General features: G+C 47.4%; 11 protein-coding genes across 11 annotated transcripts; 6 read left to right on the top strand and 5 right to left on the bottom strand.

Annotated features, from left to right (window-relative positions):
• Positions 1-655: 655 nt before the first annotated feature.
• On the top strand, positions 656-1,179 carry N7478_008549 (uncharacterized protein; the record flags this gene model as incomplete). Its single annotated transcript, XM_056924763.1, has 2 exons — positions 656-745; positions 1,090-1,179. The coding sequence occupies 2 exons, from the start codon at positions 656-658 to the stop codon at positions 1,177-1,179; spliced, it is 180 nt and encodes a 59-aa protein (XP_056777489.1).
• A 259-nt stretch (positions 1,180-1,438) lies between these two features.
• Positions 1,439-1,875, top strand: N7478_008550 (uncharacterized protein; the record flags this gene model as incomplete). Its single annotated transcript, XM_056924764.1, has 2 exons — positions 1,439-1,618; positions 1,723-1,875. The coding sequence occupies 2 exons, from the start codon at positions 1,439-1,441 to the stop codon at positions 1,873-1,875; spliced, it is 333 nt and encodes a 110-aa protein (XP_056777490.1).
• A 1,307-nt stretch (positions 1,876-3,182) lies between these two features.
• Positions 3,183-6,820, bottom strand: N7478_008551 (uncharacterized protein; the record flags this gene model as incomplete). The annotated part of the gene is made up of 4 exons (XM_056924765.1): positions 3,183-5,953; positions 6,020-6,067; positions 6,154-6,233; positions 6,333-6,820. The coding sequence occupies 4 exons, from the start codon at positions 6,818-6,820 to the stop codon at positions 3,183-3,185; spliced, it is 3,387 nt and encodes a 1,128-aa protein (XP_056777491.1).
• A 658-nt stretch (positions 6,821-7,478) lies between these two features.
• Positions 7,479-8,003, top strand: N7478_008552 (NADH dehydrogenase [ubiquinone] 1 alpha subcomplex subunit 1; the record flags this gene model as incomplete). The annotated part of the gene is made up of 5 exons (XM_056924766.1): positions 7,479-7,526; positions 7,580-7,672; positions 7,746-7,749; positions 7,827-7,921; positions 7,983-8,003. The coding sequence occupies 5 exons, from the start codon at positions 7,479-7,481 to the stop codon at positions 8,001-8,003; spliced, it is 261 nt and encodes an 86-aa protein (XP_056777492.1).
• Positions 8,004-8,163: 160 nt separating this feature from the next.
• On the bottom strand, positions 8,164-9,236 carry N7478_008553 (arylamine N-acetyltransferase family protein; the record flags this gene model as incomplete). The annotated part of the gene is made up of 3 exons (XM_056924767.1): positions 8,164-8,670; positions 8,725-8,770; positions 8,836-9,236. The coding sequence occupies 3 exons, from the start codon at positions 9,234-9,236 to the stop codon at positions 8,164-8,166; spliced, it is 954 nt and encodes a 317-aa protein (XP_056777493.1).
• Positions 9,237-9,927: 691 nt separating this feature from the next.
• Positions 9,928-10,980, bottom strand: N7478_008554 (Lipopolysaccharide-modifying protein; the record flags this gene model as incomplete). Its single annotated transcript, XM_056924768.1, has 1 exon — positions 9,928-10,980. One exon carries the CDS (start codon positions 10,978-10,980, stop codon positions 9,928-9,930), a length of 1,053 nt encoding a protein of 350 aa, XP_056777494.1.
• A 774-nt stretch (positions 10,981-11,754) lies between these two features.
• Positions 11,755-12,267, bottom strand: N7478_008555 (uncharacterized protein; the record flags this gene model as incomplete). Its single annotated transcript, XM_056924769.1, has 1 exon — positions 11,755-12,267. The coding sequence occupies one exon, from the start codon at positions 12,265-12,267 to the stop codon at positions 11,755-11,757; it is 513 nt and encodes a 170-aa protein (XP_056777495.1).
• A 1,285-nt stretch (positions 12,268-13,552) lies between these two features.
• N7478_008556 (T6SS phospholipase effector Tle1-like catalytic domain-containing protein) lies at positions 13,553-15,760 on the top strand (the record flags this gene model as incomplete). Its single annotated transcript, XM_056924770.1, has 2 exons — positions 13,553-14,315; positions 14,400-15,760. 2 exons carry the CDS (start codon positions 13,553-13,555, stop codon positions 15,758-15,760), a joined length of 2,124 nt encoding a protein of 707 aa, XP_056777496.1.
• A 464-nt stretch (positions 15,761-16,224) lies between these two features.
• On the top strand, positions 16,225-17,511 carry N7478_008557 (uncharacterized protein; the record flags this gene model as incomplete). The annotated part of the gene is made up of 1 exon (XM_056924771.1): positions 16,225-17,511. One exon carries the CDS (start codon positions 16,225-16,227, stop codon positions 17,509-17,511), a length of 1,287 nt encoding a protein of 428 aa, XP_056777497.1.
• A 521-nt stretch (positions 17,512-18,032) lies between these two features.
• Positions 18,033-18,551, top strand: N7478_008558 (uncharacterized protein; the record flags this gene model as incomplete). The annotated part of the gene is made up of 1 exon (XM_056924772.1): positions 18,033-18,551. The coding sequence occupies one exon, from the start codon at positions 18,033-18,035 to the stop codon at positions 18,549-18,551; it is 519 nt and encodes a 172-aa protein (XP_056777498.1).
• Positions 18,552-19,004: 453 nt separating this feature from the next.
• On the bottom strand, positions 19,005-22,646 carry N7478_008559 (uncharacterized protein; the record flags this gene model as incomplete). The annotated part of the gene is made up of 1 exon (XM_056924773.1): positions 19,005-22,646. The coding sequence occupies one exon, from the start codon at positions 22,644-22,646 to the stop codon at positions 19,005-19,007; it is 3,642 nt and encodes a 1,213-aa protein (XP_056777499.1).
• Between the last annotated feature and the right edge of the window lie 602 nt (positions 22,647-23,248).

Below are 23,248 nucleotides of genomic sequence, written 5' to 3' on the forward strand. Positions count from 1 at the left end.
GTGTGAGGGGGTAAGTAGCAGCATCATCAGGGTCAGTGTGTGCTTGTTTACTTTTTTTTTTCTCTTTTCTGGTTTTTGCTCCTCGGCTCGAGCACCAGTTGTGGCTGTTGGGGATGTGGTTGAGGGGTTTGAGGGGGTCTCGCATGGCGCACGCACAGGGCATAGACTGCAATGCAGACAGGATATGACAAGCGGGCCACTCGCCTTTCAGATCAGGATGCATCTATTTTGGCAGAAATACCGACAGTGCAGCGGCGATCATGCAAGGAGAATATCAAACTTGGAGATGATCAATTGGATTTATAAAAAAGAAAAAGAAAAGAGAGAAAAGATAAGGAAAAAGGGAAGAAAAAGAAGAGAAAAAAGAAAAAAGTTGCATCATTTTCGCATGGTCAGCTAAGCCTGCTTAAAGCGGGGCTTGAGGTCCACGGGTTGACAGCAGTGGAGACTGTGAATCCAGGAGGAAGAAAAGGACACAGAGACACTTCCAGGGCTGAGAAAAGGGGGAGGGGGGAAATTGGAGGAAAAGCAAGCAAGAAAAAAAAACAACGCGAGCAGAGGATACAATGCAGGAGATGAAGCAGGATAAAGGGATTTACGGATAGACATAGAGACTGTGCGGCCATCCGTATTCCGATTCCCGGTCTCGGATGATATGTGGGAGTTGGAGACTGGATCTTGGATGCAGCCAGGCGTGAACGCTGTGGTCAGAAAAATACACAAAACAAACGACCAAAAGAACCAGGTAAGTAAGCACCTCTTGATGGTCGTATAAAGATCAGTAAGGAGAGAATGAGAAAGAAAACAGCACAGATACAGAAAAAGATTCAAGCCCCAAAACCAAAAAAAAAAAAATAGGGAGATTGAATTGGCCCAAAAAACTCAGACTACGTGGGGGGAATGAACAACTCAACCCTGCACGATGAAGTGGCCCGGAAATTTAAATGGTGCGGGGCATCGCACAGGCTGTTATTACCAGGGGACAGCAGTATTAACCAGGATCAGAGCTTTATTATTATTTACTGTTAGGATCTATAAGTCGAATATTAATTTCATCAACCAGGATATTTGTATACTTTATACGTATAGAGTATCTGTCAGGGTCCTGATCGACTAATGACAGCGGCAGCCCCAACCAAGAACCACGGCACACCTATAACGCTACGACTTTATGCTTAAATTACCAGTTCCGTGGTGGTCAACTGCTGTTCCATGGGTTGAGCCACCGCCTACCCGCTAGTGTGACTTGGCCCTGTGCGCTCTGACCGCCGATCGTGCCGATCTTGGACTCTACATAGTACCGAGGAGGCACCGAGTTACAATGGAAGCGTTAGAATCAGATATCAGATCTCAAATCTCAAATCTTAAGTCGCAGGATCAGTATCAATTTGAAATAATAGTCTCCATATATACCACTTTCCTGGTGTCTCGGCCAATAATGCTCGGTCGCTCGGATCTTAATCCTACTTCGAATGCATCCATTCCCGACAATCTGGAACTATGCACCCTCAAAGCCAGTGCTACTATGACTCGCACGTCAGATCGGATCTGTATGTATATGTGCAAGGATCTGCGTGTGCACCAAAATGGTACTGTATTCGAGTTGAGGATTGAAGATGTGAGATTGCATAATGCCATTGTTCTCGTGCCGAGGACATCTCAATCGGAATAGGAACATGAATATGCTCCGAGGAAGGACAATAATACTCTCCATCGTTCAAGTTTCATGCAGCAAAGAACAGTAATATGGATCGCTTGAAATATTATTATGATGGCGCCAGTGTGAATGTTGTAGATTTATCGGGCGAGACACCCTTGGACTACAACTATGCGGGGTTTGCTGCTATTTGGCTGCCATGGGAAGATGCCGTTTGAATATGGCTGGTCACTGTATTGGACAATTTATATGAACAAAAAAAACCCTCGAAGGCACTGGAAATAGAATAGATGTAGAGTAGCCACAATTCTTAAGCATATTGGTAGAAGTCGGAAGGGATACTTTTTGTCCGTGTAGCATGGAATGTTCACTTCAACTTGCTAACAAAGCACCAGCACCTACTATGTAAATTGATACGCTTAGTACTAGTACATCAGTACTCTATATGTTCTTACTAAATGCTTGTGTATCTAAAAAATTACACTTCCTTGAGGACCATATGACCTGTTCTATCAAATGTACACACGAGCCCAGCTGGCAACTCGGATTACTACCTAGCATGTGCACGGACAGGTATACAATCTGATATATCTCCCATAGATCATTTGCCCCGCATTGTTGCCTAATACCAAGCACTCAATTGAATTGGGTTCCAAGATTTAAGGGTTCGTGCGTACAGAAACTGAGCTTTGACATACGAATTGTTCTATGAGGGGACGGGGAAACCTTCTCCTAAACTCAAAATCTATACTTTGCAGCAAGGTACGACGCCCGGAGGCCCAGGCTCAACTCAGGTGCTGCCTATGGAGTACTTCAGGTTATCTTATGCATTTTAAGGTTACTGGTACGTACCAGATAAAAAGTGTATAGGATTTAAGTAACTGTTTGAATAGGGCTAAGACTACATAGACAGCCCCTACGAGGTCTGTGTACTAGTTTACTTTTATAAAAACGCCATAATGATCAAGGGATGATAATATGTGCTTATGTAGTTGGAAACTAGAGTCTACCAGAGAGTGATAATGGATTATGCCAGATGATCGACCAATCATAACATTGATTGGGATTATAGACTACACTACATGTTCTCGATACAATCGGAAGAGTATCCATAAATGAACCAGAAAGAGAGAAGAAAGGGGGAAATTGAAGAAAAGCAAAATGAAAACCAAGATCAACTCCTGACACCGTAGCCCACGCTCCTTGCTAGAGGAAAGAGAAGAGAAGAAAATAGAGGAAAAAAAAAAAAGAAAAATACAAAGCGATCAAAGCCCTCCTGCTGTTAGAGATTTTGGCCTGAACATGGAATGTAGGATCTGGCGAGGCAACGAAAAAAAATCCATCCAGAGGAGACAGGGTGCGTACCATTAAGAATTGGTCATAAAAGAAAAAGGGAGAGAAAAACTGAATCGAAAGGTAGAGAAAAGAAATGAACGCCTAAATCCCATATGCGGTATTGAATGCTCAGGTAAGAGAAAGCAAGCCTCTTACATGTGACCTAACGGTTTTCGAAACACTGCATTCTTCATGTCTCCATCACGACGTCTCCATCTACCTCGTACTCTCCATCGGCGTCAGGGTCGTCTTCGCCATCAGCATCAGCATCGCTGAGACCATTCATGACGGGTGTCTCCTTCTTGGTGCGACTCCGTGCCGAGTTAGGCTCCGCAGGAATGACAACCTGGACTTTTTCGACCAAGGCTTTGCGACTGACTGGGGTCGGGGTTTTAGGAGCATTGTCAGATTGTCTCCTTGTCGACCGGTGGGAGTTTGCTGTTCCCGGTGATCGTGATTTAGACTTGGACTTGGATTTGTATCTGGACTTGGATTTTGACTGGGGTGTCTTCGGGGCTTCACTTTCGGCACTAGGCTCGGCTTCAGCGGCAGGGGATTCATCATGGCCAACACCATTCGTTTGGATGACCTCTTCAACAGTTTCCTCGCCATTGACTTCTTTGGAGACCCCATCATCCTCGTCTGGTGTGGTATCAGCAAGGCCAGCGTCTGTTTCGGCATCAGCACCAGAGAACGCCTGACTTTCATCGACCTCTTTTTCGACAATAACCGATTTTTCTTCAACCATTGTTTCTTCATCAATCAGTACTTCTTCCTCTTCCCCCTCCTCCTCATCCTCCTCTTCAGCCACCGCTTCGTCATCAGCTTCAATGCCATTTGGTAGAGGTGTACTTTCCTCTGCAGCTGGTGACCCATTTAGCTTTGCGCTTCGTCCACGACGCGTGCTAGCAGAAGGAGTAACGGTTGGAAGACCAGACCCTCTGCGTGGAGTATTGCGTCCGCTAGTTCTGATAGTGTTTGGCGTCATTGATGCTCGAGACTTGGTCATGGGGCGACCAAGCTTCTTTTTATGGCTCACTGGAACACGAACTGGAGGCCAAAGCTCAAATCGAGAAGGTGGGATCCCAGCTGCAGGATTAGAAACTGGGGTGGCCGAAGTATCTGGTGAGTGAACCCCATTGGGCTGAAGAAGAGCATGGGTCGATGGTGGCCCAGCGGGTTCGCCTAGACCATCAGCATGATCATTCATAGAGGGAACCTCGATGTCATCGTCGACCTCCTTCATGTCCACATCTTCATCATCTTCATTGGGATCGTCTCGAGGCGCCACGGCATGTAGTGGTGCTCGATCGAAATGTGATTGGTTATTACGTCCCATAATGTATGGGGTCCAGAGTAGAGCATCGGGGTTGAGTGTAACATAGCCCTTCTTCTCCCAGTTTTGAATCACTTCTTCAAAGTATTTGGTATCGAGACGAAAGGCGTAAATTTTTGTGATGGGATCCCGTACCAAAGCACGAAGACCCTCCAACGCGGACACGATATCATCTGCAGTCATTCCTGTTCGGTCGGAGAGGTCGGCGATGCTCAAGGGTGTCTTTAGATCACGAAGTTGATAAGATAAGATCAGGCGCCAGTAATTGCGATATGACACCAGTCCCATATCAGATAAGGGTTTCTCTGGTGAGCCATTTTTGCCCTCGATGCGTGTTAGAAGGTACGAGAAGTCGATAAGGAGATTGCCGTAGCCTTTCCGTTGATGAATAGGGAGCGTAAGAATACACGAAACGTTGTTTGCCGAGCTCGGCCTCTTTTCCTTGCTGAAATAGCCCACAAAATGACATCCCAGATCATCGTACTCGCTCATGACATAAAATAAGAAAGGTTCGACATCGTAATAGAGGGTTTTGGATCCAAGAAAAAGCTTGGCAAGAAGACACAAGTTCTGGCAGTAGACAGGGTTCTTGCGGCCATCCACTTCAAAGATTGAGATGGAGCCATCGCGATAGATTTCATCGCCAGGGGGATGTTTTGCGGGGCATTTGAGTTTGTGTCGCCAAGCGACGTAGTCTGAGTTCATGTACTTCAAACAGAACTCGCAAATGTAGAGCACACGATTTCGGCTGTACTCCTCCGGATAAGGAGCAGCATACCAGGTCTCAATCTCGTAACCTCCAAAGTTAATATACTTGATCTTTGAAGGTGGACCCGAAACTTTCTGAGACGCTGTTATTGTTACCTCCCCGTTGAGTTCTGCCTCTCGGACCCTTCGTTGCCATTCATCTTCAGCTTTTTGGCGAGCGAACTCAAATTTATCACGATCGCCTTGTGTCGGGAGTGTCTTGGAGGTATCTTGCTCTCCTTCGGAAAGTATGCCGCCATACGGCTTGGCTTTGGGGTCATCACCTTCGCGATCATGAAATGGAGTGAAGTGGTTGTAAGGAGCGGGTGGAATAGGAGCAAAGTGTGCTTGAGGTTCTTGATGCGCCGGCTGGGGTTTGAGTGCCTTCTTCTTCTTTCGCTGCGGTCGGCTTTGACTGTTTAATATGCGGCCCACGCGTCCTTCATCGAGACGGAAACCCATGACGAGTTTCCCGAATTGTTTGTTTACTATGCGTGCATGATCGCGGTCAACTCCACGGGTCCTTCTTGCGCGCAGAGGCCGGGATTGGGCTGATTCGTCGCCGAGCGTGTCAGTATGCATAGGAGGGTCATTTGAATCTGAGTGATCCGTTTGGCGTCGTCGTTTTCGAAGAGCAGGGGTATGCTCTTCCACCTCTGAAGCTCTTCGTTTTCTTAGTGAACGTGAGCTATTCAAGACTTCGTCATTGATGTCTGTGTTGAAGATGGAATGAAAGTCAGAGCCTTGCTTGCCAACATGAGCCGGTAAAAGCTCTTTAGGCAGGTGCGCTCCACCGGATTTCTGCTGAATCGATGTTGGACTTTCCGCGGGATCAGGTTCAAGTTTGTTTTGGACACAGACGGGGCATTTCCAGCGATCTGCATATTTGAGGAAACGTTAGTGGACCCTCCCCCACAACTTTCAATGGTTCAGTGTTAGCTCACCTTCGGTTTCTTCATGTGCCTCTTGTTCTCTAGCACATTGCCGATGAGCTGAAATTCCAAGTCAGCTTGAGTCAACAATAACCCAGAATATTGGTTGGGCTCAAACTGAGTCCCGCCAAGGTATCTGAACTTACAATGATCACCACAAACAGCGCATGTGAGCCATTCTTCAAAATCCTCACCAGGGTCATGCTCTTCATCTTGGTTACAAAATCTGAGAGAAAAAATTCCTTTAGTATAAGCACAATTTGATCCTTTCTTTCACTTGCTTCCTTGGGGGCTTTTTAAAAGGTTCAAGAATTGCGTCACTTACATGCAGTTTGTACGGCTGCGGATTTCCGCATCCCCATCCTCATGGCCGTTACTCTCAGCCTCCCATTCTTCAGCCTCTGATTCTGATTCGCTTGATTCCGAAACATCTCGTTCATTTTCCTCCTCGAAAGCGGGATCGCCATCCCCGTCAGCCGTCCCTGCTGTCGCTGACTCCGCATCCTCATCAACAGAGGATGAGTCGTCGTCGGGAAGTTTCACTGCGCCCACAGGTTCCGTTTCATCATTATCGCCACTGTTTTGTGCGCGCCTTGCGCTCAGAGACTTAGCCTCATCCGCCTCGCTTTCGTTATTTTCTTCCCCGTCGTCGCTTGAATACGCTCGGTGTACAGCATTTTGAAGTTGTTGATCCATCTGATACAGGTCCGTCTCCTCTTCCCCTTCCGCGTCCAGGTCGCTGTCAGCCTGGTCAGCAGGTGGTGGGTCGAGTTGACCGGGATCCTCGTTCGCGGGCGGCACCGTCGCCGCCATGGTAAGTGTGACCACAGTTGCCAGGTCGATAGCAATGTAGCTCTAGGCGATGCGCGCCGAGTTGTCTCGAATGCCTTTGTTCAAAGTCCAGCCGGTTTAAGCTACAGAGCCACCCCGCTCACGTCGGTGGCGAATCGGAGGTGCATCTGGAACCCAAAACAAGACCGGTAAGAGATCGAGGGGGTGGATTGGTGCGATTAGTTCGACACAGCTTCTGCTTTTTCTTGTCGAGTTTGCTTTGTCGAAGTTGTAGCCTAGCTGGAGGTGGTAATGGGTGTTAGATAAGTGGTTGCTTCCAAACACGTGTCGGGCGGAGGAGGCGGCTCACACCAGGGAAGAACCTAGTTAATGTCTTCAAGTAGACAGGTCTAAGACGCGCCGATAAGCTATTCAAGGACTGAGAGACGATCTCCCTAACAATCGATTGCGATGCGCTGCCCCCTTGACCCTTTGGAGTGGTCGTCGCAGGCCGGCTGAGTCAGGTTAGCGCTAAGCCCAATTAGGATGTGCAGACCTCCTCCCTCTAATCGATCCTCTTGCACCCTCCGCATTCCCCTCTTCACACGCTGCATTTATTCTTCATTGGTCTTCGGACAGCCCATTGCATACCTTCCACGCTTTTACCGATCAATCATCTGCTACCTCCACCGGCGCAATCATGGGTGTCCCCTTCGAGGCCTTGCTCCCATACGGGATTATCGTTGGCGTGCGTATCATTCGTCAGTCCTTTCCCGAAGCTCAAGCTGACCACCACCACAGATGTTCGGCGTAACCGGTGTCGGCCTGTATGCCTCAAAGCGCTTTTTGAATGAAGGCAAGAAGAACCGTTGGAACAATGATATCTGGGACCGAGTAAGTCTAGCCCTGTATTTCCGCGTCGGCTTCGGTCGGAGCCGTTCGATAACATTTGCTAACTCTTTCGCAGCAAAGTAAGTTTGAATTCGATCGAAGCGACATGAAAACACCCGGATGAAGGAATTGGTTGAAACTAATTTTCTTCGTACAGTGATGGAGCGGGATCTCCGCATTACTGGCACATGGAGAGGACAATCCAGTAATCCCGTGGCGCCGAAGGGATTCGAAGTTAGCAGCCCATGGAAGGTATGGATACTCGTTTCTAGTAACTGGAAAGGAACGCGGAACACTAACTCTTTCTTAACAGCTTGAGAAGCGTATTTACTAGATTCACCAAAATTGCAACCTTTTTTCCCTTGTTATCATGCCTATTGCGCTTTTCTGTTCTTGATCACCATACATATCCACCCCAATCTTTCTAGAAAACGCCGCTGTACCATACAATGCCAGTTATATTTTTCTTCTATGTCGATCCGGTAGGGTCTTGCTTATTTGAGCTCTGAACTCAAGCCCAGGATACCTCGAACCTCAGACGGGTGAAGATGCACATCAAAGTGTTCTGCTAGTGCCTCAACACGTTCCTTTTCGCTATTAAGAGTTTTCAATACTTCCGATTGCCCGTGGATCCGTCGCTTCACTTCTCTGCCAGAAATGACATGTTGCCCGATGATCTCTTGCCCGGATGGGTCGAGAATCATCCGCGTGCAAACGAAGGTTTGAGTGAACCAGCTGGTGCGTTTCTGGCTCACGGCGAAGTTCATAACGCCAAAATCCTGCGGCAGGAATTCCACGTCCGAAAAACAGATATTTGGCATCCAATTGCTGTCAGGGTTGTGCCTTGTCTGGTAGATCCAGACTTTCTGATCCTGATTGATACATTCATTCAGGCTATCTCTGATGAGGCGCATCTCTGAGGGCGCTATATTCGTAGCAATCGCCCCTTCCTGGAGAGGAAGAGGTGCTGTCGCGCAGCCATTTCCAAAACCAACATCGATCTATAGAGAATGGATTAACAGGATGCAAGACCCCCGGTTGTATCAGCGACTCACCATATATTTCGAGCCATTGATGATCACGATCAATATCATATGTCCTCTGTAGAAGCCGGTAAATTATTAGGGCTCGCAACGGCCATCTCAATTCAAGCGAAGGGCTCATACAATGGCATATAACGTCCGTCATCTACGCCTGTTCCGACAGAGCGACTCACTCTTCCACCAGTGGCATAAACGTGGAAACCCAAAGACCGCAAGACAATGAAGAAAAGACCCGAATTTTCCATGCAATACCCATCCAATCCTCGCTCGACCATCTTCTCGAATAGTACGTCGGGATCCAAAGAGATGGTATGGTGATGGGAGTAATGAAGGCCGGAATTGCCCCACGCAATTCTACAGAGATGCAGTCTCTGCAGCTCAGTCAATGTTTCAAGCGCATCTGATCGAACTTTTTGATGCACGCTTTCCAACAAGGTTGTCTCTGTGTTTGTGATGGGGTATCTGATATGCTGCAGATATGTCTCGAGCTGAGTCTCGGTGTACGTTGGCTGTGGAAATTTCATGGCGGGGTATTGCTCGAGTTTTCAAGATTGAGATGAAAGTCGACCGATTTCCACAATTTAAACAGATACAATGCTATGTATGAAGCAAGTAAATCAATGCTTAGGAATTGAATCAAGTAAAACAATACTTAGGAATTGAATCAAGTGTCAATTGAAGTTTATTGTCACTTGTACATCGCACGAATTAATTCCCAGGTACCTTACTAATTACTCCACGGCTTTAAGAGGCTAGATGCGGGGGTGGCGGAACTTCCCCGGGATTTCAGACGTGGTAAATGGTACCTGGGACAGATGTGATTTTAGGCTGCTTTGGTCCCCGGAAAAATTCCGAAATACCCCATCGACGTGCTTCTTACAGGCTTTTACATGGCTACTTGATAATTGAGGTTCACTACTGATTTCCTCGAGTACTCTACACAGCTATTTGGCCGTAATATCAACATATCTCTGTTGATTGAGTGGCCTATGTTTCTCGGTATGCAGATCCTCAAGAATAATGTCAACGCGCCATTGCGCATTCAAAAAACAAGCGGGGACGTATATACTATATTCCCTCCAAGACTACATACATGATATGATTGCACCGGAGGTTTACTATTAGTAGTCGCGGGCTTCGCTTCTTCGCCTTTTCAATGTGAAACTAAATTTAATCCTATATAGCAGCTAATAATCTCCGCAACAATATGGACGATTAAAACTCTAAATCACAACATTCAACAACGCCATAACGTTTCTGTTTCGCTTTCCGCTTCTCTTCCTGCTTCTGTAGGTAATTGTTAGCTCTATCCCTCAAAGTCGATCCAACACATGCACAAGGTTCGATTATCTCCGCAGAGATAGCACGCGGTAGATGAGCTCCTATATCTCTCATTGAAGCTCTTCTCTCCGCAATGCTCCTTCTAGGACGTGCTTCACTTATATCAAAAGGATATGTAGGCGGCTCACTAACAGATATGCCTTCATGGCACGGCTTACGTGAAAGGTCTGGACAACATATCTCAGGATCACACAGGAAGGAAGGTTTTTGAAAGGGACAAAGGATTTTTGGAGGGGGAATTTGGTACCAGGAATTGTCGGCCTTATCGGCCTTGTCGTTTGATCTTCTTTGAGTAGAGGTAGAAGTGAGATGACGTGAACTTTGCAAGGAGGTATCTCGAAATACACTGGCAGGAAGTATACTATCTTGGGGTTGTTTGGCTCTGGCGTATCTATCGCCTAGCTGTATGGTGGTGTATTTCCAGAGTGGCTTGCCATAATCGTCACGGATCTGATAGTGTTTAAGAATATCTAGTGCAATACAAGTGTATGTTCGGTGGGTGTCGACCATTTGTGTAAGGCGGCCGTCTAGGTGGTCATCCCGTTTGTAGAGCACGCTTTCTAAAAACTGCCCTATGTTGCTTATTGTGACGCCGAGTTGGACCCATTGCTTGAGGATTCCACGAAGAGAAGGGACGCCATTTAAGTCCCATATCAGCTCATCTTTCCATTTATCTGTTTCCTTTTTTGTTTCCTGGTCAATTTTGGTGATGTGTCGAGGCAGGGGCGGTTTCTTTCTGGCACTGACGGGACTTGAGTCAGAGATGACCCCACCCTGACCCTTAAGAAGACTGTGTGGCATCTTATACTCTGGGTAATTTTTTTTCTTTTTCTGTTGATTGGGGTCGTTTACCCAGTCAGTTTTGTGGGCGATTCTGTCTTCCATACTAGTTTGAACTCGGCCAAGTTGGGCTGTTGACATGACCATGTTGATTTCTTTGGGTCTGGAAAGAAGATTAGTTTGTCTGCGTATGGCACCAGCTCTTTTCAAAGACCATGCGCATGGTTCAGTTATAGTTTTAGATTCAAGTATCATCGTGGAGTTGTTGAGAATTACATACACGGCATGTATTGGCAGTCAGGGTGATGTTTAGGTATGCGGATAGTCTGATTGTCAGGCCCATATTTGTATAATTTTATTCTTTGTCTTTTTGGTTGCTTCTGAATATTATATAGGTAATTTTGATTGGAAATTTTGGGAAGATGGGAGTTTATATAGATAGTCATGTGCGCGTCTATGTATGGGTCTTTCGAATTGTATCCGGCTAAACAAAGATCGTATTGTGCAAGTGACAAAGGCATGAAGTTTCATTTTATATCTTCAAACGTCTCCACTCTGTATATGAACAAAGGGGATATAATTATTCTAACAAAGAAATGAAACTCCACCAAGACCACAAAGAAATGATTGACTTCGCGGGGTGTGGCGTTCTGCAGATATGCACCCAATCGACAGCCATAGTACATGTGAATGTATACGTAACCTTGAAGTCGATCATATACATACATAGTATGCTATAGATAGGCATAGTCTTAAGTGTTATTTTTAAACAGTCTCGACTTTAGATGAGACTCAGGGTGATTACTACTTCAGTGTATGTATTAGATTTGTAGTGGAAACATACTATTTAGGTAAATCTACATAGTGTTTCCCCAATAAGCCCTATCATTTGTCGCCGATTTATACAGTCCCCAGAGACTACTATCCTTGAGCTGGTTTTTCAAACTTCAACCACCTCTCCGGCACCTCATTCAGTTCTCCTCCTTCCGATTCGTCAAACCACTCGCTGAACTTTCGAAAATCCCCCTTCGTGGCGCCCGACCCTGGGCCTAGATCAAAATATCTTCCGTCTGCAGTATCGAATCCAGATGCGACTACATCGGCAGTACATTGATCATTCAAAATAACAACTCCACGCTGAATCATGCTGTTCATGGTCTGGGAATAACGTTTTACAAACTCGGCAGGCGGCTCTCCCTCTTGCCGTGGGACATGATTACGTATTTCGCTTTGAAAGATGACGGAATTAGGGTCAGCGCCCTCAGCAATGCGGCGTTCACGCTCCCGGCGTGCGAAGATAGCGTAGTCTTTCGGAGTTTCATAGACCATGGGCTCGTCGTCCGATTCGTGAGGAGTCTCGGCGTCTTCATGGCCTTGGGCTGATTCGGAGTCTACCACATCCGCATGTTGGTCGAGGTCCTTTTGTTCCGACATCATATATGCTCAAGTTGTCCTGATCTTCGATGAAACTTTGCTTTACCGAGAATCGTGTAGTTAATGTGGCGGCACGGTGGTAGATAAACACCAAACGTCGAGGTAGGTCACGTTCCACCTAGAAATTTTGGAGCGTTGTAGCCCCCACCGTCCGTGCTTACTGCCCAGATGCTCAGCCGTGCACATGTGCATGATCATAAGCTTATGTAAAGGACGATTAATCCTACAAGTGAGAGCACTTGAAAACTTAATGAGGGTTGTAGCACGAATTGTTGATATACTGAATCAAGACCCACTCAGTGCAATGCATTTCCTAGGCAGCGTAGGCCTTGGTGATTCTACGCCCAAGTTACGAGAGTCAACACGCAGTACATGTATCGAATAAAGATATTAGAGCCCACAAGGTGTACGGTCGCACATGAACAAATATAGACTTTTGGAGATGTCGTTCGAGAATAGTTCTTGTTGGCATCTGTGCTCATAGGGGCTGAAAACTCCTAGTCCAATCACAGTACACCATTCCCCACGGGCTCACAATCTTGGAAGCACATAACAACGAGTTCGTACCCCGTACATCTACCTACAAACCCGGCAGCCGGTTGTATATGGGCGTGCATTAAGCCCGGCCCTTGCGTTCCAAGGGGAAGGAAAGAACAAAGAATTCTACTCATTTCGAGTAATTATTTCACGCAATGCTTTTAGGGATCCAGTATTAAAATCTTGACTTTATTAAGATATCATGTCTCTCTTTCTATGGATCACTTCTTCGAATACAATCAATTTGTCGGGACTCGTAAGGCACGGGAGAATATCCACATGCACCTGGTGGCACACCTGTGAGGAACTCTATCGCTCGTATAATACGCATTCCCTGAACTGTCATTGGTTTCAAGACAAACCCACAGGCGATGCGAGCCGAGCAGGATCTCAGAGATGCCTCCATAAGTGGAGTAGCTGAAAGTCTTAGCGTCGAGCCCCCCCAAATCACAAACCCCTGGTTGGCTGGTGCACGGAGCTAGGTTCGTGTCAGCTCCACAAGTTCGCGCCGACGAGTTGGAAGTGGATATTTTGAAGCAATAGTTGCCCCGTGGAAGTGTGACAAACAGGCCCCCCATGCCGAGTGGGTGTTCTTTCAGCTCGAGCTGCAAATTTGCAGATCGGGTTTTATGGAGCCTCCCCTCCCTCCCGGATCTTGCCTCAAAATCTTTATTCCACTCTCTATAGAGGCTGAAGTGAGGCTTCTCGGATATCTCTGAATTTTTTATGATTTCTTGCCCCCTTCGTGATGGATCCCGCCCACAAGGATGATATCCACAGCGAAGATTACGTTCTGCGCCACCGAAAAGACGCGCTGAGTGCCCCGATTCGCAAGCGCATCGTCATTTGCTGCGATGGGACCTGGCAATCCGCGGTCTCTGGCAAGAAGAATGTACCTTCTAACGTTACCCGTCTTTGTCGCTCCTTGAATCACATCGGAACGGACGAAAAGGGTGAACAGTGGCAGCAAATTGTCTTCTACGATTCTGGAGTTGGGACCAATGGAAGCGCAGTAGAAGATGTGGTCGAAGGCGCATTTGGTCAGGGCGTGGAACAGAATGTTATCGAGGCGTATAACTTCTGCGTACTAAATTACCGTCCTGGTGACAAGATAATGTGCTTTGGTTTCTCGCGCGGAGCTTACACGGCTCGAACAATTGCTGGTTTAATCTCGGATATTGGTATCTGTCAAAAGTGGGATCTCAACCAGTTCCCTGACCTCTGGGCTGTTTATAAGAAAGTCAAGCATGGGAAGCGATTCGATCGGAGTGACCTTTGGTTTGACTGGATGTGGGGGAAGGCCGATGAACATCAGGGCTCTGGTACTGAGAATGATCGAACCTTTCGCTATACACATGCCCCTGAAGGCGACTGGGCACAGGAAGGATCGCGAGAAGTGGAAGTTGTCGGGGTGTTTGACACCGTCGGCTCTATTGGTATGCCGGAGGTGCTTGGGTTCAAGTTACCATCTACAGGAAAGGATGGCTGGCATAATGTTGGACTATCACCCAGTGAGTAAATCTTCTTCTTTCCCATCTCCATTTTAATTTCTCCCCAAAGACTGTGGTACTGATCTGATTGTATTTCCTCTGCAGACATTAGACACGCTTTCCAAGCCTTAGCTTTGGACGAACACCGCCAATGCTTTTCGCCATCGGTTTACTATCTGCCAAACAAGACCGCCACGCCCGAAGAAGTCGAATCCAGGCAACAAGAGGAGAGCCAGGCTGCAAAGGAATATGAAAGAGTTCTTCAAGAAGCTAAAGACCTCAAAGCAGGAGGCGACGCGACCGACGCCGAGGTCAATGCTGCCGCGCGTAAGGTCAACCAGGTTGCCAGAGCTTGGAACAAGGCAACTCGACGAAAAATCAAATTCGAAAACCGCTTGAGTCTGCACTCAGAGCTAAAGCAAGTGTGGTTTCCTGGTTACCACGTCAATATTGGCGGAGGCGATTCCGAGACCTTGGAGGATGAGGGTGACATGGAGGAGATGTCCAACATTACCTATTCATGGATGCTGGATCAGATTAAAAGCTACCTTTCTATCGACGAGCGATTTATCATCGGATCGCTGAAAGCCCGTGAGAAGCGTCTTCACAAGCTCAATGAAGAATACTCCAAATGGGAGGCTTCCGTCAAGACAGCAAAAGCCGAGTCTCTCAAAGACTGGGTTTGTAACACTGCCAAATCGGCGGTTTCAGCTGTTGTTCATCGTCCAAAACCCGCTGATCCTGACGGACCTGCCTTTAGAGGCATTCGGAAGTACGGTTGGGGAGAAGGCATCCTGATCAACAGTTTCACGTCAATGTATTGGCTCAATGGAAAGAAATGGCGTACTCCAGGAGAATACGGTACCAAAGATGGCAAATATGCCGGCGAAACTTTCGAATTTATCCACCCTGTTGTGAACTACCGAGTGGAAAGAATGAAGGAACTCAACAAAACAAACAGCAAGCATGCGCTTTACAGGCCCCTTGGTCCCAGTGGAGAATACAAGCGCTGGAAAGAGCAGGACGATCAAGGGAACACTGTCTATAAGTACCTTATGGGAAAGTCAACGAAGCCTGTGACCGAGTGGAAGCTGGGAGGAATGGACTCCTACGAGCGATTGGCAGTTGCAGGATATCCTGCATATTCTTATGTGGATATTCTGGATGACGAAATGAAGACTGGATTTCGAACGGAGCGTCTTGAAGGCGAATCATTTGAGAAAATGGAATTTGGTCTCAAGCCTACCATTGTTTCCAAGTCGCGGGTGTCGGATGCTTCGACCGCGTCTGATGGTGAGGAAGGCTGGGGAACACAGTCCCAGTCAACGGTCTTTGATGCCAATGTCCAACCTGGTGACCTGCATCCAGTGACTAATTTGCCAAAGTCTCACGATCTGAAATCTGCGACAGTGCAAGCGTTGAGCCAGGAAATTCCGCATCAGCAGAGTCTGAGCAATGTCCACTGATATCGTGAGCCTTGGAATAATTTGTTGTACATCAATGCTTACAATGCGATTTCGGGATTTTCAAGTATGATATCACCGAAGGATTTGTTCTTAATTCTGGACCGTGCGACAGGGTATCCCACCCAGAAATCTAAGAATTTGAATTCTATGAAGAAAGTAAAGTTATTGCTTCGCTATAATTATGTACATAGTCCAGCTTTATCAATATCCGCAGACCGGATCGTTTGTAAATTTAAAACTTCCTGAATATTATTCACTTTGCGGCCGCTACATAGTATTTGGGCCCCTGAACCATACCAAATTTGAAAGTGGGTCCAGATGTCCGAGGTTGCGAGGATGTCGGAGCCTGATACTAGGCTCCCGCTGACCCTGCACCGTAGCTTTTTTTTCTCGAAATATCAGTTAACCTGCTTGACAACAGGAAACAACACCAAGAAACAACACACCCTTTCAAGTTTATCACTATGGGGTCCTGGGATTATTATTGTGCTTTCTGCGGTTCGACGTTTTTCAATTACCACATCTCCAAAAGACCTCGCACAGCTCGCTTTCTTCGAGCACGGCGTTTGTCCGCGGCCGCTGAGCAAATCGAAGCATTGCAAAAAAGGGGCGAGCCACTTCCCGACGAGTTGCAAACAATCTTAAAAGAACATCGAGAGCTCGAAGAGCCTGAGAGGCCCGAGGATGACGCAGGTAGCCAAAGCAGTTTTGACAGCGAAGGAGAAGATGGAACCTATGATCCGGAGATCATCACGACGGAAGAGGCTGCGTGGGTAGAACAGGTGCAGTGTGTGGGCTTAAATCCTGATTCCACCTCTCTGAACAAAGTATTCATCTCGAATATCGGTCGTAGCGGTGACTATGGAGGTGTTGATGCCGATGGAGACGATCCAAACTTTCCACAAGACAACGCCCTGTCTGCATACTGGGAAATTGATGACTTGCCGTCTGTCTACCCGTTCCATCCACAATGCTTTGACATCTTTCACTTTTCAGTGGCTCATGATATTGGCTCCAAGAAGCTCGCTCGATCTATTGGTGGGAGCTGGATGCCACAATCGAGAAATCTCGATAAAGACATTATTTACAGCGTCCTAGGTGCGCATACTGAGGAACATGCATCACGTTTGCTCCATGTCGAATATGGGGAGCCAGAACCCCCGAACGAACAATTCTGGGAAGCAAGGCCGGGAGAAGAGCTCTTTATATCAAACCCAACCCAGGATAATGGGCTTGCAAAAGGCTATATTGCCGATGCCTGGCATCACGCAAGAGATCATGTACCATTTCATTGTCAACCAAGAGCTTATGTGGAAACAGGAGCCCCTGATCCCTTTACAAACCTGCCATTTGAGCTAGTGCTGAAAGTTGTATCCAATCTCGACACTCCATCTCTCATGAGCTTCACAAATGCGTCAGCTCATATCTATCGTGCCCTAGATAGCGATAATTCTTTCTGGTTCCACCATATGAAAAATGGCATGCCTTGGTTCTTTGAGCTGCAAACCTTTCTAGAGGACCTTGTGTTGTCAACTCGCAACAGCAATAACGCTGTTAAATCTAACTCCAATGAGTCCCAAGAAAAGTCTTTACGTGACTTATTCATATGGGCTAATAAAATTTCAACACCTCGAAGGGGCATCCGGGGTCCATTCATGAGCATTGCGAATCGCCGACGAGTCTGGCGCGTATGCAAACAGCTCGCGGGCCCTTATCTCGCTCAAGCAGATATCACAGATAAGGAGGATTGATACCGCGGAGCGGCTTTGATACGTGGAGCTGCAGTTTGTCTACACATGTCGGTCGTTCGTGATCGACCTCCGGAACACTGCTTAGAAAAGTCATTCTGGGTAAAGTCTTGGAATAATACTCTCTGTGATGTACGCTGTAGATCTTCTGGGATGCCAAGAAACATCTTGTTGGCATGGGTGCTATTATTGAACCGGACGAGAGTTGGGAGTTAAGGCTTTTTGGAGTAGATGATACTCGAGGTGGAAATTGGGTGGAGTCTATGAAGATCCAGAGCGGAGACTGGATTAGTGGGTTCATCATATACTACCCCAATCCCAATGATACACCCAAAATTAGTGTCTTGGGCATCACGGTCCTTCTTCGGTCCGACACAAAGATGAGCTTCGGCGACATCGGTACCCAGAATGTCAGGCGCCTGCTCGCAGCAAGAAAGAGCTTGATCATGGTTGGTCTGGCAGGCTAAATTGGACACTTCAACTCCTCTCGTGGGGATCTGAGGAACATCTATCACATGAGCCTTATGCAATGCGTTCCTGGGAGGACAGAAGATCCGACCGAGCAGCTGCCGGAGGTTGAGATATTAGGCTGGACAGACGAGTGCAGCTCCATCTTTGATGATCATGATGCTCTTCGCTTGAGAAACGTGCATGCTTTTGATCCAGCTTTTACGCGTACTGCACCACCTTCCGGTGTTGCTCTCTGGGATATGCCTAATTTGAGAATTCAAGGGCGGAATCGCATTGGCGCGTCTGGTGATCGGGTAGCATATGAACCATTGATATGGGCCAATAATTCTAGCGAAGCTCGTGCTCTTCGAAAGCTGTCAGCCCTCGTAGTAGAAGGTCGCAATTTCATTTGTTCCAATACCTTACGCTCCTGCGCTTCCTGCGAGATACATGGTGCCAGAGCAGAATATGCATCCGAATCAATCATCGCAAAGCGACAGGTCGGTAGCAAGTCTGATTGGGACGCTGATAAATCCGTTAGCCTGGATATCGACGGTGCGAGCGGAGAGATTGTCACAGAGCCTAATCGCTAAACTCGTTGCCAACCAGGGTAAGGGGATTATTTGGGGTAAAACGCCAGTTGGGGAGCAATATTAGTCAACTTATACAGTCCCACGGGGGGGGGGGAGGAAATATTTGTTTCTTTTATGGATCGTAAGATGAAAACGCTCTCGGTTCTTTCAATTCCCATTGCGTGAGGAAAGGATTCTTTGTACATTAAAACATTTTTATGAAACACCATAGTCAAAAGGAATAGATGGAAGTGTGAACAAAGTGACATCGAAGGGCTCATTAAAAAAAAAAAAAGTAGAATGTTTCCCGAGAAAGAATTAAGGCAGGGCCAACATCTCCAGGCCTGAAAAGGGGGGGTATAATCGACACGCTATGCAGAAGAATGAATATGAAAACCACATGATAGTGAGGGGAAATGTAAAATAACACAAATGTACAAGAAAAATGATAAATCACGGTTCGTGGAAAATAAATTACAGCCAGAGAATCCATCGAGCACCGGAAATAGCTCCGCGAAAGACACCACGGACAACTTTGAAAGCCATAACAATCAACCAGACCCACCACAGCATAGCAACTAGAGCCCATTCGAGTAGGACGAACCCAGTGCGTCGAACCCACCGAAGTCGGCGACGTCTCTTTCGAATACCTCGATCAAGGGCGTCACTGAGTGATTTCACAGCGAGCGTGCTGGTTGAGTTGAGCTGCACGCACATATCTTCGGCATCATCGGCAGTGGCGCGCACGCGAGGTGTAAGTGTTTGGTAAACAAGAGTCTCCAGGTCTTTTAGTTGGGAGCGTAGAGGGGAAGAAGTCGTCGTAGTAAAGTGGTGCATTGATTGCTGGAAAGAGTATTGTGTCACTTCGAATCTTTGGAGGAGATTTTGAGCAGCAAGGTCGAATTCGCCGATCCTGGTCACCCGAGGAATAGATGCAGATGACCCTGCGGAGTTTTGAAGCCATTGGGGCGGTGGGTCACGAATAGTATGAGCCCTTCTCGTAATCTCACGTGCCTTTATGCCTGATGAGAGGAGGAGAGTTCGAGTTCGTTCGACTTCCGCCTTGTCAGGAACACCGAAATCATTCAAAGTTTGCAGACTGCGATCTGAAATACTCCAGGCACGCGTGCCACCGGAAAGAGGTGGTCTTTTGTCTTTCGGAGACCCAGGTGAGGCTTGAGCTAGCCCAGTGACAGGAGGACGAGTCAAACTGAATGGGACTGAGGGATCCTTGATCTGATGTGGTTTTGTATGTCCACGATGTGAGCTTAAGGGAGGGCCAAAGTCAAGTGTTTTGCTTCGAGACAACCCCATTCGTTTAGGGCTACCGCGCGATGGAGTTGTACGTTCGCCCGGGCTACCAAGATCCATGGCCTCAATCGCTCCACTCCTGTCATCCTTTCTCAATGGCGATGTAAAGGTTGGCAAAGTCGGACCGACGCCTCTTGGGGGTGTGCCTTTATCCGAATCTCGGCGAATGAGACGCCCAGGTTCATCTGCGCGAGTTGGTAGACGTCTCAAGAGACCTTTAGGACCGGACCGCTTGTCAAACTTCTTCTCTTCTTCTTCGGAGTCGCTTGAATCCGAGGCAAGCGTGGTTGCGGATGATGATTTGCGAGAATCAGGAGGCAGTTCTTTCTTCAAAATAAGGTCTCCAACCTTCGAAACCTCATTGCCCACCATCTCTGCTATTCGGCCTGGGCCTTTGAGAATTCCACGGAGTTTCGATTCGGGCATATGTTGGCCCTTCCGACCCCTTAAGGAATCCTCTCTGTGAGATTCATTCGCGCCAGGGCTCTCAATATAAGATGGAGAAACAACATCTAGAATGGGGCTTGGTTCAAGTTTGGAGGAAAATTCGGCTTGCTCGAATGGAGGTGGTAAGATATTTGGTGTCGTTCCTTCCGGAATGGAGCCTGGTTCTTCATTATCTCGGAACTCCCGATCTCCTTGCTTGCTCTTGCTTCTTTCATGGCGCGCAACAATCTTATGGCGGAGACTTCTTTTGGCTGGTGACGGAGATCGACTCGAAGGTGGTGACAGGTTAACGGCAATACTTGGGAAGTACGCAACTTGAGCAGGAGAATTTGGTGCGGTACTGTCCATGCCTTCTATGGAGACACGCGGGTTGAATCGATCCTCAAGGCTTCCAGCCGACGAAAACGAAGCTTGCCTTGCCGCAAAGTTCCCTTTGGTATTTAGGGATAGGGGTGGTTGATTGCGCTCTTTATTCAAGGCTCTTGCGGGCGCTTTGTTTTGAGATATACGGGATTCGGATGAGTCTGCTAGACTCCTGTGAAGAACTTTTTCTAGGTCTCTCCGAGAATGCTCTAGGGTCCTATGTTTTCGATCCACAGATCTGCGATCATCGTCACTGGACGAGCTGGAAGCGCTGCCCGGGCGCATCCTCATCCTATCCCATCGTCGCGGTTTTCGCGAACTGGAAATGCTGCGACTTCTTGATCTTTGAGCCCGACTTTGGAATTTGTGCTTGTGGCGGCCCCGACCCACGCTCTTGAACTCATGAGCACGAGCTGGGTGAGAACTTGATAATGAAGTATGCCTAGAAGAGGGGCCATCATCTGCAGAAAGAGGAACGTCGAATGACCTTCGTTCTCGTTCTCGTTGGATGGCCGCGAGGTCGGCATTTGGATCTACCAGTACAAGGCCATTCGACTCTGGGTATATCTTATTCCCTTCCTTGTCAACGATTTTCACTTTGTTAGAAACAGCTTCGACCCATGCAGCGTCTGCGATAAGCTCTGCAGGCGATGTTTGCCAATCAAGACGCAATCGAGTAGCCTTAACGCTATTTGTTCTGCTCACGCGTCTTAGGCTTGATGGAGGCGAAGCAGCTGACATTTCGATATCATCAGGATCCCCTTGAGAGGCTTGTTGATGTCCCTGCTTGAAAATTGGAAGCTTGATAGATTGTGTTTCGTTATAGGTCTTGTCGTGATAGTTTGCTTCGATGCTGTTTATCCATTCATGGACTTTCTCTGTATCATCCCAGCCTTCGGCCTCTGCGTGTATGGGGCTTTTCTCTCGATACCTGATTCGTCTGTTCCGAACCATTTGGAGCGGATTATATAGACGATGGGGTGGTGAATCATGGTCTGGATGCGTTGACGCATCGCCTTCCTTGATACTTGGAGTATTGCGAAGAGGAGGTAGGAATGGAAGTAGCCTCAAATACTCATGGAATAGATCGAAATGTCTCCGGGCTCTTTCTGCTCGAGCAAGGGTCCTATCAGAAAACTCATAGGCTCTTTGGTCATTGACCACGGCAGCCGGCAGCAGATCCACTACGGGTGATTTCCCACCCGATTGTGGCATTCGATGTTCATCTTCGGAAAATTGCGTAAAGTTGCGGTATGATTGGTCTTGCGATCCATAGTTTGCTCTTGAATTTGGGCCATGCAAGTCCCCGGGGACTGAGACAGGTTGGGAAACAGACAATGGTCTACGCCCGGTAGATCCCAAAGGTAATCCAGAAGCATTCCTCCTTCGAGATTCATTCAAATTCAAAGCCAAGCTCACGATTTGTAAAGAATCCCTGTCAAGCCCATTCGTGGCCTCCTGTGTATTATGGGCTGGTGGCTCAGCTGATGAAGAAGCCCGGGATTGCTGGTCGTCTGGAGGTGATACTGGGGTATCATGTGTGGTATTGTGTTGTGATACGGGGCTATTCGCAGCTGACTCGGAGGCAGAGTTCTTGTGTCGAATCCAAGGTAGTCGGGATCTCTTCTTGTGTACCGGTATATTAGGTTCGGGCGTGGTGTGTTGCTCCGGCAAGGGTTCAGATGGACGAGATCGGTGTGAACTGATCCTAGTACTATTCGAGCGAGGTAGAGAGTCCAGCAAGAACCCACCTGAGCTTGGCGTCCTACGCTGATTCGGGGTTCTTCTATCACCATCCCGGGAGTTGCTCCCCAGTGTACTCCCCTCCAGTTCCCCGCTTGCTCGACTACCGCTCATCGACATAGCTGTGCGCCGAAATGAGCCACCGTCGGATCTTGTATATGGTGATTGTCTGCCTTTAGATGTGTCATGATGCTGCTCATCTGCCGGGGACATTGACTCCCGTGCAGGAGGTTGGCTGGCTCGTTGCGACATTAGAGCCAAGGAGATGAGGCTATATGTAGTTTGCCACGCCCTTCAGGGAGGCAATAGGGCCTGGCTTGTCAGCAGCGGAAAATCATGGGTGCAGTGAGTATTCAAGGTAATATTTGAAAGCAAGATTAAGTGCCAGGACCTTGAATGCTAATGTGAGGGTCCACGGGTATGTCTGTCTGCAGGACGTAATGCCGGCCGATGATCTACATGGCGTTGCGCGTCAGCTTAGCTAATCATATTGCAGCTGATTATAACCAACTTCAGAGCTCCCTCGGAGTAATTGGATTGATATAGGGAGTTTCAAGCTGTTATAGTACAGTTATTAATCGATTCCAAACAAAATGATAGTGTTGTAAACGCCCTTCGCTCAGTTTGGTGTAAATGATCATGATTCAAGGCCTGAGGCTCGGCATCGTGATCTAACTAAGTTAACTATGGAGAAACTACTTAGTTATTAAATACATCCAACCTCATTCAAAATTGCCATGCAAGTAATTGTTACATAAAATTCCAGTTTTGTTTTAAAAATACGCTACCTAGGCCTAATCCATAGCCTGTGTATAATCAAATAGGGTGAAAGCACAAAAAGCTTCTAGCATTTG

The sequence above is a fragment of the Penicillium angulare genome (assembly GCF_028827245.1).
Source record: "Penicillium angulare strain IBT 27051 chromosome Unknown utg000005l_segment0_segment0, whole genome shotgun sequence".
Classification (NCBI taxonomy): domain Eukaryota; kingdom Fungi; phylum Ascomycota; class Eurotiomycetes; order Eurotiales; family Aspergillaceae; genus Penicillium; species Penicillium angulare.